Source organism: Heterodontus francisci, unplaced genomic scaffold (assembly GCF_036365525.1).
Source record: "Heterodontus francisci isolate sHetFra1 unplaced genomic scaffold, sHetFra1.hap1 HAP1_SCAFFOLD_534, whole genome shotgun sequence".
NCBI lineage: Eukaryota > Metazoa > Chordata > Chondrichthyes > Heterodontiformes > Heterodontidae > Heterodontus > Heterodontus francisci.
Window position 1 is genome coordinate 870038 of NW_027141511.1, and position 19582 is coordinate 889619.

General features: G+C 44.4%; 1 protein-coding gene across 1 annotated transcript in view; it reads left to right on the forward strand.

Annotated features, from left to right (window-relative positions):
• Positions 1–14663, forward strand: part of LOC137363929 (myelin-associated glycoprotein-like) — a 29407-nt gene extending 14744 nt beyond the window's left edge. Inside the window, exons 6-10 of the mRNA XM_068027431.1 lie at positions 9569–9826; positions 10339–10629; positions 11417–11510; positions 12299–12344; positions 13675–14663. Coding sequence (XP_067883532.1) covers positions 9569–9826; positions 10339–10629; positions 11417–11510; positions 12299–12344; positions 13675–13890 — 905 coding nt within the window. The 3' untranslated portion in view covers positions 13891–14663. The remainder of the gene's footprint in view (positions 1–9568; positions 9827–10338; positions 10630–11416; positions 11511–12298; positions 12345–13674) is intronic.
• The last annotated feature ends 4919 nt before the right edge of the window (positions 14664–19582 follow it).

A 19582-nucleotide genomic window follows, 5' to 3' on the forward strand; every position in this document is an offset into this window, starting at 1 on the left:
ATAGCTGTTCTAACATCCAACTGCCATAGATACTACACAGAGTTCTATATTGCTGTCTGGCATTGTCGTCCGATTTTCCCCTAAGAATTTGTTTAATAGCTTTAGCCTGCTTCTCCAATATTTTAACTATTTGGATTTCAGCCAGCTTTTCAGCCAACCCATCTTCAGCATCTCGGTTATCATTATCATTCAACTCACATGGGACTTGCTTAATTTTCTGGGTCAAGATTTTGAGTTTACTATCCAAACTTTCTAAATCGAGGATGTTAATAGTGGACATTCCATTCCCACAGGCTGCTGCAACATCATTGACTATACTCCTTTTCCTTCAGCTTTTGATTTCAGGTTCTGACGTCTTCTCATTCCATACCTCACATTCGACTAATCTTTGGGTTAATTGGGTGCAAAAATTCTTAATCTGGGTTGGACACCATTCTGCCACTTGGGTCCATGTTATATTCACTCTGTCCACCAGATGGGGACACGTTTCAGGGTTTCTTGGTGTTTCTATGTTGATTGTATTCATCATTTGGAATATGGCCAGAATGGTAGTGGCAGCGGCTATGGTCGTCAGGGAGGCTGGTTCCAGTAACCATTCCGACTGGATTTTTGTTATTGTGCTTTCACACTTAGACTGTTGAGATGAGTTCAAGGTTTGATCCTGTTTCTTCTGATCTGACGTGGGGTCAGCACATCCGCATTTGGTAAACACTACCCCACCCCACCCCCCACCCCCTAGACGCATACAACTAGTTGAGGTGTTGGCAATTGACAAGGTATTATGGTTCCCAGGCTCATCCTGAATCTGGTCGCCCTGAGCCGACACTTCAATGAACATCAGACTGGGAAATGCTGAGAGATAGTTAATACACACTTGTCTGTTCAATGGGACACTAATGGCTAGTTCAAATTAAATGCCAACACACCTGTTGAATACTGAACCAGGTGCCTCACCATCCAGTTATGGCCCCAGGATTGGCCCATGATATGGATGCTCCTTACTTTCCAATGCATAATTTTCTATAGGGATCAAAGAATATGGGGCAGAAGCGGGAACAGGTTCCTGAGTTGGATGATCAGCTATTATCATAATGAATGGCGAAGCAGACTCGAAGGGCCGAATGGCCTGCTCCTGCTTCTAATTTCTATGTTTCTATCACGAGTTGGTACCACTTTGTGTTCTCCGAATTTTACGACCTTTCCATATAGCTTTTCTCTGAAAGTGCGGGCCGTGTCAGACCTTGGTTCGTTGGTATTTAGCAGTCCACACATCACAAACACGATTAACAGCTTCATTTCGAATCACTTGTAATCTGTAAAACACAAAGTAATTTCAGCTCTTATTTACAGTTTCTTATTATAGCCAAATAACCTGGCTAATTTCAATTTCATCACCCAGGCGATTTAAACGCCTGTTCCCCCATAAGCGAGTCCAGGTCGGGGAGATCGGTATCTGGATAGGCCTTGTTCACCTGTGGACCCGATTCAGGGGTGGTTGTTGTTGTTGGGTCCCTTGAACGTTCCCTATAGCTTGCTCCACTTGCGGCACTTGTGGCAATGGCAGAGGGATAGGGACCGGAGATGATGCTTCGCAAGCGTCCAGCAATACATGTTGCTGGTGGTTATTCTGTTTGCTGACCAATTTTAATTGGTTTACACGATAACATCCGGTCTTCCCAGAGTTCATTAGGACTTTGTACAGCGAGGGACTTGCTTTGCCCACGATGGAGTGGAGGCCGAAATACTTAGGGGACAGAAATGTGCCCGGCTGGTGGACCTGGAGCATAACTTTCTCTCCTATTTCATATTCGACAGGCTTCACCTTGCCGTCGAAATATGCCTCAGTACATTTCTTCTTCCATCCCATTTTGACCGTGGTGGCCGTTTGTGCAGCCTAGACATTGTCCAATAACTGTTGCATGGCTTTCTCATGACTGAGAGCTGTTAGTACAGGATGGGACAGGTCGAGTCCCAGGAGGGTTTCAATTCCTCTCATGGGACGGCCTACCATCAGAACATGGGGGAAAACCTGTTGAGCTTGATCTCAGCATTACGGCAAAGGGTAGGACCACATTCCATGTTGAATTTTTCTGTTGGACGGTCTTCTGGATCATGCCTTTCAAGGTTCTATTTATCTTTTCTACTATACCACTAGATTGCAGATGTTAAGCTATGTGGAATTTCTCATTTATGCCCAAAAGGGCCATTACATTTTGCATGACCTGGGCGGTAAAATGGGTACCCTGGTCGGACTCAACACTGCGCGGGAGTCCCCTTCTGGTAAATACTTGCTGCACCAGTATGTCGGCCGTTATTTTAGCCGCATTAGTTCTAGTGGGGAAGGCTTTGACCCACTTACTGAAAGTGTCAATGATGGCCAGGATGTACTTATATCCCCCCTTGCGTGGTGGCATAGGGCCTATATAATCTATTTGTAAGTTTGCCCAAGATCCATTTACTGTTCTCGTGTGTCGAAGATTTCCCTTGTTGGCATAATGATCAGGATTATTTTGGGCACACACCGAACAATTGTCCACATAGTGATTTACATCCCTGTCAATGTTAGGCCACCAACGCAAGCTTTTAATTCGCTCCATTGTAGTTTCTACTCCTTGGTGCCCCTGGATATCATGGCATTGGTATATTACCTGATTGCGGTCTTGGGTTGGCACCATGTACCGCCCGTCCATAAGGACCAGTATGTCCTAAATGTGTATCTTAGCTCTCCATTTGTTACATGATGCAGGGAATGATCCATCTCGGATTTGTTTTCAATCATTATCCATACCTTGGGCCTGTAAAAGGTCCTCAGCCCTAGTCTGATTGACAGTGACTGTGTTTACTTGCTCATCCACTGGGAGTTGGCTCCCCGTCTCGGGCGCCTTGCTTTACCAATTCGTCTGCTCGTATGCTCCCAGTTGGGGAAGATTTATGGTGTGCTTTCACTTTTATTATACCATATTCTTGTCCTTGGGCTGAATGTATAATGTGTTTTAAGAGGGGCGCAGATGGTAGAGATTTGCCGTCCGCTGATACAAATCCTCTTGCTTCCCACAAGGGCAGGAAATTAGTCAAACTGTTGCATTCATGCATGCTGTCCAAATATAAATCTACTGGTGGGGGAAATCTGCCATGGTGGCTGACCACATACGCTGCCGCTGCTAACTCGGCAGTCTGAGCTCACATTTTAGCTGGCTGTTTTAAAACTATCTCTGCTAGCGGTGTACCTTGATACTCTTCTGAATAGATGCCACATCCTGTTTTGCTCTGTCCATCCTCTACTATGGAGGACCCATAAAGAATTTAGTTTAGCGCCTGATTGCCAGGTTCACATCCCACTCTTTTTTATTTGGCAAATATGGTCCCTTGGGATCATGCACTGTCAAGACCTGTTATTCATTTGGCTTACCGCTATAACTGAGATTGTCAGTGAGAAAAGTGGGTGCTTTGATCCGCTTGACGACAATATGCCGACCCTGCAACATCAGAGTCCGTCGGGCTATACCATTTTGTCTAATGTTACCGTCCATGATCTGTCCATCCAGCAACAGCTGAATGGGTGTCTGCTGTGTGAGGACCATTAAGGGGTCTGTCCAATTATGTACCCAAAATACTGTACCGCCCAGAAAACCGCCAGAAGATGTCACTCACAGGCATAAAACCCTTGCTCTACAGAGGTTTGAAGTCAGGATGCATACGCGACTGGTCTGACTCTCCCTGGCACTCCTGCAAGAGGACCGCTGAGATGGTAGAATCCGTTTTGGCAACCTCCAGAGCACAGGGGCTGGCTGGATTTGACACTTTCAAGGCCAGAGCCTTGGTTCGGGCTTGCTTCAGTTCCAGAATAGCCTGAGTGCGTTGTTCATTCCACAGTCATGGGGCATCTTTCTTTCGGAGCTCTGACAGTGGGGAGGCTTTGGTGGCAAAGCCATCGATATGGTTCCACCAATATCTGACAAGTCCTAAAAAAGATCTGAGGGATTTCACGTTCCTGGGCAGGGGTAATTGCAATATTGCCTCAATACGTTTAGTCTCAATTTCCCGCTTACCATAGTTTACGTAGTTCTTAAGTATGCAACTTGGGATTTCATAATCTGGGCCTTTTAGGGTTAACCTTGAGTACCAAGGAAGTAAGGAGGGCTAACAATTCACTGAGGAGCTGGGGATGTTCCCCTTTAGTGTCTGTTTGGAGGAGGAGATCATCAACCTATTGAATTAAACATTCAGCTCGAGAAAAACTGATGAGTCCCTGCGCTAATGCATGATGAGAGATCGTTGGAGAGTTATGAAATCCTTGAGGCAAAGAGGTCCAAGTGTATTGCTGGCCTTGAAATGTAAAAGCGAATTTGTATTGACACTCCTGTTTCAAAGTAATGGACCAAAATCCATTACTAATATCTAGAACGCTAAAATACCGGGCCTGTGGAGCTTACTTCATCATAGTCTCGGGGTTGGTCAGCGACGAGATCTTATTTAACCACCGGTAATCGATCGCCAGTCACCAAGAACCATCTGGTTACCTAACCGGCCAAATTGGTGAGTTATTTGTTGCTGCTACAGGGCGCAACACTCCCTGCTGTAACAGACTTGTTATCACCTTTACAATTTAGCTCTCTGCTTGCTTGGGAAATCCATATTGTTTCTGTGCCTTTGGATCAGGGCCGTCTGTGACCACTTCATCTATCATCCAACCACAGTCGTGTTTGTGGGTTGCAAAGGCGGATATATGCTTGCCAATAATTTCTTGCATCTCTGGATCGTCAGACATATCCGTAGGTTTAACCCAAAGTTCCCGTTTGTGCAAATTCTTTCGGGGTACACCCCAGTGGAGACATCTACCAGCGCCTCTGCTACTTCACCCAAAAGCCAAATACTGCAATTCACTGGATGAAACGACAAAATACACTTCCTCATTAGGTCAGAGCCGAGGATATGCTCTGCTTCAGGGTGTAGTTTTACTCATATAGCCGGGTGATCGCAGATCAAATTTCCAAGTCTAAATTCTAAGCGGCTAGTTTCAAATCTCTCCTCTGAGTGGCCGGTGAAACCACTCGAAAAGATGGCCCGTTTAGTACACCATGACGGATCTATTCCTTTGGATGTGTTAAGGGTGGTGTCAGAACGTCCAGTATCCCGTAGACATTCGGTGGGGTGCCCCCGACCTCACCTTCCACCAGACGTCGTTCCACACCATCCCATTTGGCGCTACACACCCATACTGCAGAGGTCTGACACCATCATGCACTCGGATTTTGGGAAGGGTACTGAGGCTGCAGAAGGTTGGGACAGTCTGTCTCCATGACTGAGTCCATATGGGCGGATGTCTGTCTCTTTTCCCAAGGTCCCTCCAGTGGTGGAGGTGGTGGGGGAAAATGATTTAGAGCGGGTCCCTGACCTTGGGGATGTCGGTGGATGGTTTCTGGAACTCTCTAACATAATGGCCCATTTTACTGCAATTACAACATTGGCCAGGATAGATATTTTGATTTTGATTTAAGTCTCTACCAACTGGGGCAGCATACGGGGTGAAGGTTACCGGAAATTCTTATTTCCCAGCCCCCCTCGCTCCCCCGACCTTCATTTTTCCATCCAGGGCCTGGCTCTGATTTTTAACCTGGTTCATTCGTCTTTCTTTAGACCCCTGCCTTGCATTCTCCTGTGCCTCCCTTTCCCAGGCGATGGTCATGCGCCTAACTGCCCACTCTTCAGTTTGGCCACTGTCCACTGTGTCAAAAGTTCACATGCTTTTGTATTGCTTTCAGTGGCATGGGAGACGAACGTTCTGACACACCGGGTTCTCTTAGGGGCTTCCAATTCTGCCCAGTTAAGGCCTGGCCCAAGACATCGTTGAAATGGACTCACAATCTACTGGGGAATGCCGTTGGGTGTTCCCCCTTGCGCTGCCTGCACTTACGTAGTAAATCAACGGGGTGCCCTTTGTCATATCCCATAGCGGACAGAATGGCGGTTTTGGTTTCCTCGAAGGTCCCTTCCCCATTAGCTCTATTCTCAGGCAAAGCAATGAGGATCGTTTTCCCCAAACACAGAAGAACTAATTTTTGCTCTTCCCCTGCATCTAAGCCATGTACGTCCCAAGTCTATGACAATGACTAAAGAACTCCTAAGCGTCCTGTCCCGGCTCCAGGGGCGTTATCTTCTTGGCTATTTCCAACAATTGCGCCACAGTAAGGGGAGTACGATAAGAAGTTCTTCCGTTTTCATCAGACGCATCTCTGGTCGTCGTTGTTTTGTTCATTGGTATCGTCTCAGGCGTTGCAGCAGGGACCAGCTACTTGATGATGTATTGTGGTGGTGGATCGACCCAGCCCCAATCACGTTCTCCTTCTCCTTCACGTTATCCATGCCGAAGGACTGATTCATCCAGACTGCCACCATCCACATCGTCATTATCGTTCCCTTGTGTTTCCCGAAAAGCACATATCATACCTCGGTTGGCAGCAAGTTGACATTTTTATCTATCTATTTCTCACTGACACTTACAGTGTTCGACGCCTTTACACTGCCCTTGCCAGTGGGACTGGTGCAGTGTAATTAGGGGCCGCCTGCAAATTGTAACATTTTTCATTTAAGTCGGACACCGCCTTATTAGCTGTCTCTTTCTCCTGCACTGCTCTCTCTCTCTCTGATTCTCCTGGTGCGCCTGTTCAAATTGAGTTTGAAACTGACTCGTATGAGTAACGTACGTTTGTGCTTTACACTCCTCCTCACACGCCCTTTTCCTCAAATTATCTGTCTCCCGCCTGGAGACGTCTAACCGGAGTTTGGTCCCCTCGAGTTCTGCTTTTAACCTACCATTCTCGATTTTCTTTTCACACAATTCCCTCATACAACTGACTATTGCTGTAGCCTTACTAAGCTTAGAGTCGTGCTTCACTTGTTCTTTCGTAGCCTCTTCTCAGTGGTTCTGTCCAATGGGTCACGGAACCTCAAAACTTTTATCAGCATATTTGACCCACTTGGGCCATTTACGCTTTAGATACCCCCGGTGCTCCTTCGCCCACTCAGGACAGGCATCCATCATTTTGCCGTTTGTCTGGCACGTCTTTGGTCGGACATGGTGTGACTTTAAGGTGATCCGAGGGTCGCTAAAATGTTGACCCTCAAACTAGGGTGTCAACAGACGTGGCAGACAAAAGACACATGCGCGAGATACTTCGTATAAACACATTTACTGATACTTAAATCACTTAGCTACTCGTTATTTCACTTGTTAACCTACTTGTTACTTGTTACAGTAAGTCGCAAGACTCACGGCTTGCACTTAAATGCTACCTGTTGCGAGGTGAGTTGATCAGTCTCCCTCTGATGCATTCTGTTCACAGAATCCCGAACTGGTTTCCCTCTACGATGGTCCTGCAGGTCGTCTTCCTTTCGGGGTTCCTAGCCTCGCCTTTTTATACAGTTGTTCCCAGCCTCACGAATGTCCTTAGTCACGTGCATCCATGATTGGAGTCAGTGTTAGTTGCAAAGCTAAACAAAATACATCGTCTGGCCTTGTTCTTGTTTTCTGAACCTTGACTAGCAGTCTCATCCGTAGCATATCCAATTTCACGCACTGCTTATCCGGCATGGTTCATTTCTCACGGTTCTCACCCTTGTGTAAGGATGGCTATTTTTCCCTTCATGCTCTGCAGATGCTTAGCTGTTAGCCATCTGCCTACAAGGAAATGCCTGGTCAATTTTCCACATTGCCGGGTAGGTGCCACTGTTGCAGCTGTACTGGAACTGCTTGGCTAGGGGCACAGCATGTTCGAAAGCACATGTCTTAAGCAGTATTGCCGAAATGTTGTCACGGCCATAGCCTTAGTGATATCCAATGCCTTCAGTCGTTTTTTGATATCACGCGGAGTCCAGTTGGCTGAAGACTGGTATCTGTGATGCTGGGGACTTCAGAAAGAGGTCGAGTTCGATCAGCAACTCGGCACTTCTGGCTGAAGATTGGTGCAAATGCTTCAGCCTTATTTTTGCACAGATGTTCTGGGCTCCTCCATCATTCAGGATGGGATATTTGTGGAGTCATCACCTCTAGTTAGTTGTTTAATTGCCCACCACCATTCACGGCTGCTGCTGATGACAGCCGACAGTGCCTCATGGATGCCCAGTTTGGCATTGCTAGATTTGTTCAACATTTATCCCATTTAGCACGATGGTCATGCCATGCAACACGATGGAAGGTATCCTCAATGTGAAGACCAGTTTTTGTCTCCACCGTGACTGTGCGGTAGTCAAACTACCAATACTGTCATGGAAAGATGCACCTGTATCAGGCAGAGTGATGAGGGTGAGATCAGCTATGTTTTTCCCTCTTGTTAGTTCCCTCACCACCCGCTGCAGACCCAGTCTCGCAGCTGTGTCCATTAGTAATCTGGCCGTTCGGTCAGTCGTTGTGCTACCGAGCCACTCTTGGTGATGGACATTTTGGTCCCCCACCCATGAGACTTCATGGGATCTGGCACGAAGTTGAGGACTCGCAGGGCAACTCCCTCCTGACTGCATACCACTGTGCCTCCACCTTTGTTGGCTCTGTCCGGCCATTGGGATAGGACAGACCCAGGGATGGTAATGGCAGTGTGTCAGAGATTGTCGGTAAGATTCCATGAGGATGATGATGTCAGGCTGTTGCTTGACGAGTCTTTGGGACAGTTCTCCCAACTTGTGTGTAAGCCCCCAGATGTTAGTAAGGAGGACTTTGCAGAGACGGCACGGCTGGGTATGCCATTGTCGTTTCTGCTGCGTAGTTCGATGCTGGGTGATCTGTCCGCTTTCATTCCTTATTGACTTTGTAGCAGTTAGAGACAACTGAGTGGCTTGCTGCAAATACAAATAAGAAATGCTGGAACTACTTAGCAGTTCTGGCAGCATCTGTGGAGAGAGAAGCAGGCTTGTTCAGCCATTTCGGAGGGCATTTAAGAGTCAACCGCATTACTATGGGTCTGGAGTCACATATATCCTCCAGACCAGGTAAGGACAGCAGATATCCTTCTCTAAAGGACATTATTGAACCAAATGGATCTTTATAACAATTGTACTAGCTTTTTAATTCCAGATTGTTATTAATTGAATTCAAATTCTACTTATGCTGTGGTGGCATTCGAACGCATGCCCTAGAGCAATGCCCGAGGTCTCTGGGTCACTAGTCCAGTGACAATACCACTACGTCAGCGTCCGCCGCCCGAACTATGGCAGGAATGGAAAAAAGTAGTCAGCATTCGCAAAGAAATTTGTTGGTAATACATGTTTCAGTTAAACATATTTAATTTACTGAATTGATTTGAAGCCATTAATGACACAACTCCTCAATATTCTGCTCTGGATTCTTTCTAAAAGTACAGCTGCAACAAATCTGGATTCTGTGATTTACATCTAGATCAAACAATGGTGAACAAATTGATTGAACATTTATGGCATTCAAAGTACTGGATCGTTGCACTGTGGCGGGTTGTTTGGTGTTTGCAGAAGTTCTAACAGTCACTACCTCAATGATTATAATGCTAGTGATTTTCATTATAATACATTTTATAATTGTTGAAATCTGGGTCTGTTTCAGATGCACCGTGGAAGCCAATGGTCAATTCTTCTATCGTAGCGTTGGAAGGACAATCTTTATTCATATATTGCAAGGGCCAGGGAAACCCACCAGTGAGTTTAAGCTGGGTGCGAAATGGTGAAGAGATCAACAAATCTTTCTCCAGTGAACTGAAAGTGGTATTTAATAACATTAGTTTGAATGAAGACGGAAACTTTTGGTGCATGGCTGAAAATAGCTTGGGCACTGCAAACAGCTCCATACAGATTTCTGTAGAATGTAAGTATAGCAAAGACGTTCAGCTTAGGGTGAAGTTACTTCATGTTAATACAGCTGCAGCTACCTTCCCTCCATTGGCTTTCAAGTACATTACAGGCTCCGCTCGGTGTAGTTTGCTTGTCTTCCCAGAGCTACGTCTCACCTAGAAATCATTAATATTGACAATGGAAGCCCATGTGAAAGGTGATGGATTCCTCAGAAAACTGAAACCAGAAATTCTCACAAAGTGTTCCCAACACATAGTTGCCAGGTGCATCAATGCGCCATATTTACACAGCCATTAATGAAGAACAATGAGAGGAAATATCACGTATTTACTATTATTGTCGTCAATAGTCACGGGTCAGCTAATGCCTTCCTCAAAGTCTCTTGTCAGAAACTCATGTGTTGGACAAAGCATGCTTAAAATATACTTACAGTGCACATTGTTCTGTGTCAACAGTTATTTTGTCCCCGAGTCAAACCGCTGTTAGTTGAGTTGAGGATGATTTTTGTATTTACCTGTATTGTAGATCCCCCACGGATGGTAGAACCGGCAAACTGCTCCAGATCGCAAAATAACATCAACTGTGTCTGTATAGTGAAGGGAAACCCGCCAGTACAGCATGTTATATGGAGCCTGAATGGTAAAAACATCACAGGGAACAGTCCAGATGTTGGAGTCGCTTCTTCAGTAATGGACGGCAATCTAATACTAAGCAAATTGACACTGAGCAAGGAGCTGGGACTTGACCACAATGTATCTTGTTATGGAGCAAACAAACACGGTGTCACTTTCTCCAGCTTGCAACTCGATTTACCAGGTAACTACTGCTTGTATTTCAGTGAGTAAACTTACAAAGGGATAGATGACATACCGTCTTTTTCACTGATAATCGTCTGCTTTTTGCCTTAAAAATGAAACAACCAAGGCAATAATAATAACTTTGACCAACAGTGTAAAATGCACAAGTCGACGTAGCCAGCCTTTAAAAAGCTCCCTAGAATTTCCTCCTGGAATTTCACACTGTGTGCATGTGACAGGCCAAGCTCCACGGCAGTAACGTGTGTTCAGAAAATATGTCCAGAGATGGCATAAGTGATCCCCAAAAGGAGAGTCAGGTTTATATTTTCATTTAAACTATGGAGCTGAGCGTCACAGGAAAGACCGGCATTTATTGTTCAGCCCTACTTGCCCTTGAGAAGGTGATGCTGGGCCTTCTTCTAGAATGGCTGTAGTTCAGTGTGCTGAAGGTGCTCCCATCGTGCTGTTCGATCAAGAATGAAGGAGCGGAGCGATGTGCCCAATCAGGGTGGTGAACAGAAACTTGGAGGTGATGTTCACATGCAGCTGGAAAACCTTGTCCTTCGCGGTGGCTGGAGGTTGGGGTTTTGGCAGGTCCTGTCGTTATATATGGTATTTAGAAATATTATAGGACATAATACTAAAGCAACAGAATGCTATATATAATCTTACATGATTGTATACAGTTTACAAACTTTAGAGATATTTTTAAATATAGTAAAGTTGCTCTCAAAATGGGAATTACTACTTATTATTGCCAGCTGCAGTTCGATGTTTTCTGTCTAACATCATGTTCTGATATTTAGGAAGACCAGACTATAAATTGATTGTAGGAATCGGAGCAGCAGGTCTGATCACTATTGTTTTGGTTGTCATCTGTGTGGCCATGAAGTTCAGAAAGTAAGTGACGTTTCTCAATTGTAGTTGTTGTTGTAACTTACCTGCAATCAATTAATTCAATGCCTGTTAGTGGGATTCAATTGGGGAAATGCTATGTTAAATTGTCAATAATTAACAGATGATCGATATTTTTCGACCTCCTGCACGCTACAGAGAGGGATGTACCTTTGAGGCAGAATGTAACACAGAACGGATAAAACCTCTTTGTTTTATCTATTACCTGTGCCCTTGCTCAACTGTTTGGTCAGCTGTACAGATGAGAATTGACCTTTGCCCACAGGCCTTTTTAAGTCATTGGTCCAAAGGGAAACAGTGTGAATATTCGCTCACAAATGCTTAACACATTGGTGTGAAATTTTCATTCTGGGCTGGTAGTCATGTTGATTTCACTCAAGTTGCACGTTGCTTCCAATGGTAGAAAAGTCGCTATAAAGCGATTTCGAGTGGTAGCACAAAACGGGCGATAGCCAATAGGCAGCTTTAAATGAAAAAAGAAAGTCGAGTGCAACACGAACTAGTGATTGGCTATCGCCCACTTGAAACTACCGCACAGACACTTTGTACCCCAGTGGAAAGTTAGAAGTTTTCTGCTCGTTTTCGTTTCCAGCGAAATTGTTACTGGGCCAATAGAGCAGATTCAGTTTTCAATGCAAACAATGAAAGAGGAAATCAATCTTCTCTTTGTGCTTTTAACAAAAATGCTATCATTAAGTTTACAGGGAGTGTTAATCAGCAACCAACTCAATGAATACATGCAATTTAAATTTATTTCACTCTGTCTTTATCAGGAGAAAACGCTGTAACGATGTGCTACGATACTCGAGAACAGAGAAGGTAATTAATGAATGGAGCTTCAGTGAAACAGGTCTCACTGATGTGTCCGTGTGAAATTAGTACATTTATGTAGCGCCTTTCGCATCAGCAAGACTTCTCAAAGTGATGTGCAACAAATGGATTGACTAGGACTTTTAAAATTCCTGCTCTGTTTTTTTCAGAGAGAACTCCTTGTGGTCTGAGCTTACACCTGGTCTAAGAGGCTCAATCACAGGTCTTTGCCAAACTAGCAGTGGCTGCTCTATGAATAGCATCGAGACTAAATTGAATAAAACTGCCAGTGCTCCGGTGCCTAATCCCTGTCGAGTGATCCCTTCCCAACTGTTCAACATCCTCGTTTCAGGCACACTTTGAGCATGTAGCCCACTGGCACCCAGTGTGCATGCATTAGCAATATCCACTGGATTCCAGGGAACAATTGAAAACAGTTGGGCGGCATAGTGGTGCAGTGGTTAGCACCGCAGCCTCACAGCTCCAGGGACCCGGGTTCAATTCTGGGTACTGCCTGTGCGGAGTTTGCAAGTTCTCCCTGTGTCTGCGTGGGTTTTCGCCGGGTGCTCCGGTTTCCTCTCACATCCAAAGACTTGCAGGTGATAGGTAAATTGGCCGTTGAAAATTGCCCCTAGTGTAGGGAGGTGATAGGAAATATGGGATTACTGTAGTGTTAGCATAAATGGGTGGTTGTTGGTTGGCACAGACTCGGTGGGCCGAAGGGCCTGTTTCAATGCTGTATCTCTAAATAAATAAATAAAACCCGAGAGCAGAACTGAGGCGGTCGTGTAAAACTGGTCATATCGCATTGCAATGGAATTGAATATGAAGAGGGGTGATGAAGAATATGAACAATCTATCCATTCCTGATAGATTTCTACTCCAATATGTTCTGAACTCTAAGGCTACATTGAAGACCAGTCAGTTTAGTGATGCATCGCAATAGATCTCCTGTGTGAGGATTGTTTGATCGCGTCAAGTCCAGTGGAGCCGCCGTGCCACCTACTGGCAGTAGCCAGAAAATATACCTGCATCTGCACTCGCCAGGATAACGATAATGACATGTAGCTAACACAAAGTGTGCAGACGTAAGGAAGACTTTCCCTCTGTGAATTTTATGTTTCGCAACACTGGTTCTATTCCAATAGAGGCGGAAATTCATCTTGCTCTCTCAGTACTGCGTGTTCTTTATGCATCGCACTACGTGTCATTCAGGCATTTGTGCAACGTGCCCTGTGTATCGACATCAAGTTCAAGTTGTGTAGCTCTAGTATGTGTTCCTTGTGAATGTGTACCGCCTTTTCTGGTGCATCTGTCCCATTTGTTCTTTCTGTTGCAGGCGGAACACGTTGAGAATGAGCCAGACAATGAGGGCAGAGAAGTGATATCCAACTCGACTGAGCAGAACGAAGAAATTCATTACGCCAGTGTGAACTTTGCAGCTATTCATTCAGGGGATGGATATGTGCGTTGCAAGGACATGAGTGAATATGCAAATCTTAAATTTAGCTCAAAAGGACCAGAACATACAGAGACAGCCTTTTCTGAATCGTAATGCTTCGGTTTCTTTCTCGAAAAGAAGGAACTATTAAAAGCAGGAATAACTTGAATCCTTAACTGAGGACGGGTTCCTCCACTGCTTGTCTGGATCTTCAACTTTGTCGATGCGAATCTTCATCGTGAGGTTAAGCACGAGGCCAGTTTGCCCCTAACCTGGTCCTCTCCGCTTTGGATGTTCACATGGCCGCTTTCAGGGAGTAGTGAATAGTGATAAGAAACGATTGATACTTTGGATCAAACCCTGTTCATCACATGGCTCCGTATCTGATCAAACCATCTCATTGACCCAATTCTGTATGGGGCAATTTGAATTATTGCTGATCTCACTTAAAGCTGTGGTAGGATTGTTATACTTGACGCTGCAGGGCAGGGAAAAGCCAAGAGCCCCATTCTGTTATGTATCCAGTGGCAACATTGGTTTAGATGAAAACAACTAACTCATCACAACCTTCTATTGACTGTGAATATTGATTGTCAAAGCTCAAAGCAGAAGGCGTGAAAAATGATCCAACACGTTTCAGCGTCTTCTGAAGAGAAAGAGAGTAAATAAATCTGGGTAAAGGCGGAAAGCATTCACGCTCTATGGGTGGGTTGTGGGTCAGTGCATCCGTCCTTCTTCCATTGGAAAACAGTTTCCTTCTTGGTAATCTCCGAAGTAAAGGTTGAAGATAAGACTATAAAACAAGGATCTGATACAATGTTAGTCTTTGAACACCCATTAACATATTCCATGGTATATCTAAATAAACTGGCGAAATGTTCACTAAACCTCTTTAAATTCCTTTAAAAATTCAAACAAAGCCTGTTAAAGAACAGTAAATATAAAACCAGCCTTTTAACATAGATCAGGAAATAAAATATACACTTCACGAATGTACAAAGAACTAAACGTGTACATTTTCTGGAACTGATTGCCTCGTTTTTTGGCAGAAGATCGAAATCGCTCTTAACAGAAATTGTTGGTGAATATTTCAACTCCTGCTAAATATCATATGGAAATAAGTGTAGTCCATTACATGCTGGGAGGCTTTTCACAGCGTCAAAGCGACAAACAAAATCCCTGATGTATCACCTTTCTGGTTTATACTGTTGGGCGATATACTGGATTTTGGAGCTCATTAAATCAGGATATGGGGATGTTGCTGTCCATTTGTGCAGGAAGTGCCTCCAATTCCTCGTTCGAGCTCAGGCTATCCCACCTTGAAGAGTGGCTGGAGTAATTGCAAGACATATGGGAGTTTTAGAATTGTTTTGAGCAGATGGGCCAGTCTGTAGTCATCCTGCATTTGCAGACAGCTAGGGAAAACAGTAAGTCTGTGGCTATCAGTAAGGGTAATAAGAATCAACGCTACAGGAACCTTGAAGGAATGAGGCCCTCTCAAACCGGTTTTCAGGACTGAATGGTGGTGAGGGTGACAAAACCTTGGATAAATTCTGTCTAAAGTATGTCCACAGCGCTGTGGGGCAAATAACGTACTGGGGTGGGGGGGGGGGGGGGGGGTGGAGGGTACACACAAAAGTGCAGAAATGCTGTTTGGGTTGGGGGGGTCAGATTCCTGGGTCATTGGGACCGGTCCTGCGGCAGGAGGGACATTTTCAAGGTGGACGAGTTGTACCTCAAAGGAGCTGGTACCGATGACCTGGCGGGAAATTAACCAGGACTATGGAAGAGGGTATGAACTCATTTAGATAGGAGAAACAAGGTACACAGACAGAGAATTGGAAGTGACACATAGCACGAGAATAAAGAATAGTTCAGAAATAGGACGCACCAGACAGGAGGCGGGAATGAAGCAGTCGGCAATGGGTTCAGGGTGCACATACGAAATTGTGTGTAGTGGGGTCAATAGAATTGGTGAGCTGCAAGCATCAGTTAAGGGGAGGCGGTGGCGTAGTGGTATTGTCAATGGACCAGTAACCCAAAGATCCAGGGTATGGCTCAGGAGACGTGGGTTCAAATCCCACCACAGCAAAAGGTGGTATTTGAATTCAATTAATAAATATCGAATTAGAAAGCTAGTCTAATGATCGCCATCAAACCACTGTTGATTGTTGTAAAAACCCATCTGGATCACTAATGTCCTTTAGGGAAGGAAATCTGCTGTCCTTACCTGGTCTTACCTTACCTGGTGTGACTCCAGACCCACGCCAATGTGGTTGACTCTTACATGCACTCTGAAATGGCCTCGCAAGCCACTCAGTTGTATCTAACCACTACAAAGTCAATAAAAAGGAATGAAACCGAACGTACCACCCGGTATCGGCCTAGGCACTGTCGCTGGGTCAAAATCCTAGAACTCCCTTCTCAACAACACTGTGGGTGTACACACCCCACATGGACTGCAGTGGTTCAAGAAGGCAGCTTGCCATCTCAAGGGCAATTAGATATGGGCAATAAATGCGGATCTGGCCAGCGACGCCCACATCACATGAATGCATAAAAAAAAAATCGCCACATGGGATTCTGATATCGTGGCGGTAACAGAAAATTGGCTGAAAGAGATGGAGGCATAAAACAGAATATTTCCGACTGCAATGCTTTCAGGAAAGATAGAGAATGATGAAAGGAGGTTGGGGTGCCAGTACTGATCAAAGAAACTATGATCGAACTGGAGAGAGATCAAGCACTTCAGTGACCAAAAATGGTCGATTCGGTTAGAACTCAGGAAAAATAGAGGTGTTCTGACGCCACTGGGTGTGTACCATAGTCCACCAACAATTGGGAAGGTGATAGAGAAGTGGATGTGCAGAATTACAGAACAATGCAGGAAATACAGAATAATGTTCATGGGGAACTTCAATATCCCCATTATAAGCTGGGTTAGTAGCAGTGGAAAGGGCAAAGTGGGACATCAATTTCTGAAATGTGTACAAGAGAAAATCCTTGACCATTACATTTCCAATGCGACGAGTACGTGGTCAGTGCTGTATCTTTCTGGGGCATGAGTAGGGGTCGGGGAACATCTTGCAGTGGGAGCCCCTTGGGGAAACATTACTCATAACATTAGAAAATTCATAATAGTTGTGGGAAAGTGAAGTCAACAATAAGAACACTTAACAAGAGGAGGGTTCATTTAATTAATGAAAAATGGATCTGACCCAGCTGGACTGGAATCAAAAAATCAATAGGCAATTCAGTATTTAAACAATGTAATTCCTCCAAAGAGGAGATGGTACCGATGAAAAGTAGGCACATTCACACGAGAGGGAGAGTAAGGGTATTAGATCTGGATCTCCCTGGACGGCTAAAGATATCGAGGTTTAAGTGAGATGGAAAGGTGAGGCATATGACAATATTAATTTTAATAATACAGTGCAGAATCATGCTGAATATAGAAAGTACAGGAGATGTCGAAGCACAGAATAAGAGAGACAAAGATACAGTAGGAGAATAGATTAACATCTCGCATAAAATGAAACCCAAACGTCCTTTATATCACATAAAGAAGACAAGGGTAGTCAAAAGAAGGGTGGGCCAATAGGGATCAGAAAAGAGATGGTGTGGAGGCTGAGAGCATGGCTGGGGTATTAATTGGTACCATGCATCTGTCGTCATTGGGGAAGAGGATGCTACGAATGTCACAGTAAAGGAGGAGACATCAGCAATATCGGACAGGATGAAAAAGATAAAGAGGACGTTGTGAGAGGTTGTCGGTCTATAAAGTAGATGCATCCCAGGTTTCTAAGGGAAGTAAGGGTGGAAATTGCAGAGGCTCCCGTCACAATTTTACCAAACTTCCTTGGATATGGGGCTGATGTCGGAGGACTTGAGGACTGCAAATGTTACATAACTGTTTAAAGAGGGGCGCGAGATAAACTCAACAACTACAGGCCAGTCAGCCTAACATCAGTGGTGGGGGGACTTTTAAAGACAATAATCTGGCAAAGTTAATTTACATTTGGCAGAGTGTTATTTTGTAAATGAAAGTCAACACGGAATTGTTAAAACCAAATCCTATTTGTTTAACTTGGCAGAGCTCTTTGATGAAGTAAAGGACAGAGATGATGACGGCAGTGTGGTTAATATTATGAATATGGACTACACAATGTTTTTTTATTCGTTTTGTGGGATCTAGGCATCCCTGGCTAGGCCAGCATTTGTAGCCCATCCCTGATTACCCTTGAACTGACTGGCTGGCTAGATAATATTAGAGTCAACTACATTACCGTGGCTTTGGAGTCACATGTAGCCCAGACCAGATATGAACAGCAGATTTCCTTCCCTAGAGGACATTGGAGAACCAGATAGGTTTTGAGCAGCAGTTGACAATGGTTACCACTATACTAGCTTTTAATTCCAGATTTATTAATTGAATTCAAATTTCACCATCTGCCGTGGTGGGATTCGAACCAATGTTACATGGGAGACTGGGTTACGGAATACTAGTTCAATGACATTATTACTACGCCAGTGCGTTTGAAAAAGTACCTACATAATATACATGCTAGCAAAATTAAAGACCATGGGGTTAAAGTGTAAGTGATATTATGGATGCAAAATTGCCAAAGGGACAGAAAAAACGGTGTTAGCGAACTGAAAACTATACAAGGCATATTTTAAGAAGTTTGACGGTGATACGAAACTCTTACATGCAGTAAACAATGAGAAGGCTGGTAACAGATTTCATGAGGATCTAGAGAGACTGGTAAAATGAGCAGACATGATGACATTTAACACAGGGAAATGTGTAGTGGTCCATTTTGCAAGGAAGAATAAGCAGATGTAAATGGATCAAATTGAAAGGGAGTGCAGGAACAGAGCGACTGGGGGTGGGGGACGAAAGAACGCACATTCTTGAAGGTTGCATGACACGTTGAGAATGCTGTTACAATGGGTCTGGGATTCTTGGATTTATTAATAGGGTAATACATTATGAAAGCAAGGACGTTTACCAAACTTTTATAAATCACCAGTTTGGCCTCAGCTGCAGTCTTGTGCTCAATTTTCACCACACACTATATTAAGGACCTCAAAACATTGGAGGGTTACAGCAGAAATTTACCATCATTATCGCACTGATCAGGAACTTCAGTTATGTGGAAAGACTCGAGATGTTCAGATTATTCTCCTTGGAGCAGGGAAGTTTAAGAATGGTTTTGATACAGTAACCAAGGAAAAGTATTTTCACTGACAGAAGGGACAGTAGCTAGAGGACTTGGTTTTAAATTGATTGGCAAAAGAGCTGGAGGTGACATAAGGAACCATTTTGTACACAGCAAGTTGTTATAATCTAGAATGCACTACCAGAAAGGGTGGTGGACGCGGATTTATTGTTAACATTCAAAACTGAATTGGATGAATACTTGAAGGCGAGATAAAATTACAGGACTGTGGGAAAGGAACAAGAAAGTGGGATTAATTCGAGATCTACTGAAGCCTGGCACAGGCGAGAAGGATCGAATGGCCCCCTTCTGTGCTTCATCATTCAACGATTTAATGGACCGTGATAGTTCATACAGTTTTCGGCATTCCTCAGCTGTCAATGACCAATCTGGGATAGTTCAAATATGACAATGTACATCAGTGTGTGGCCCACAGTTAAAGGCTAACAATTATGACTAAACACGCCCGACCAGCGATATGGGCAGTCCCCTTCACTATTTATATAGTTGCAGGACAGGCGCTGGCATTTTAAATTGCAATCTCTAAAAATAAACTTCTACATCAATTTTAGACACCTCCACTC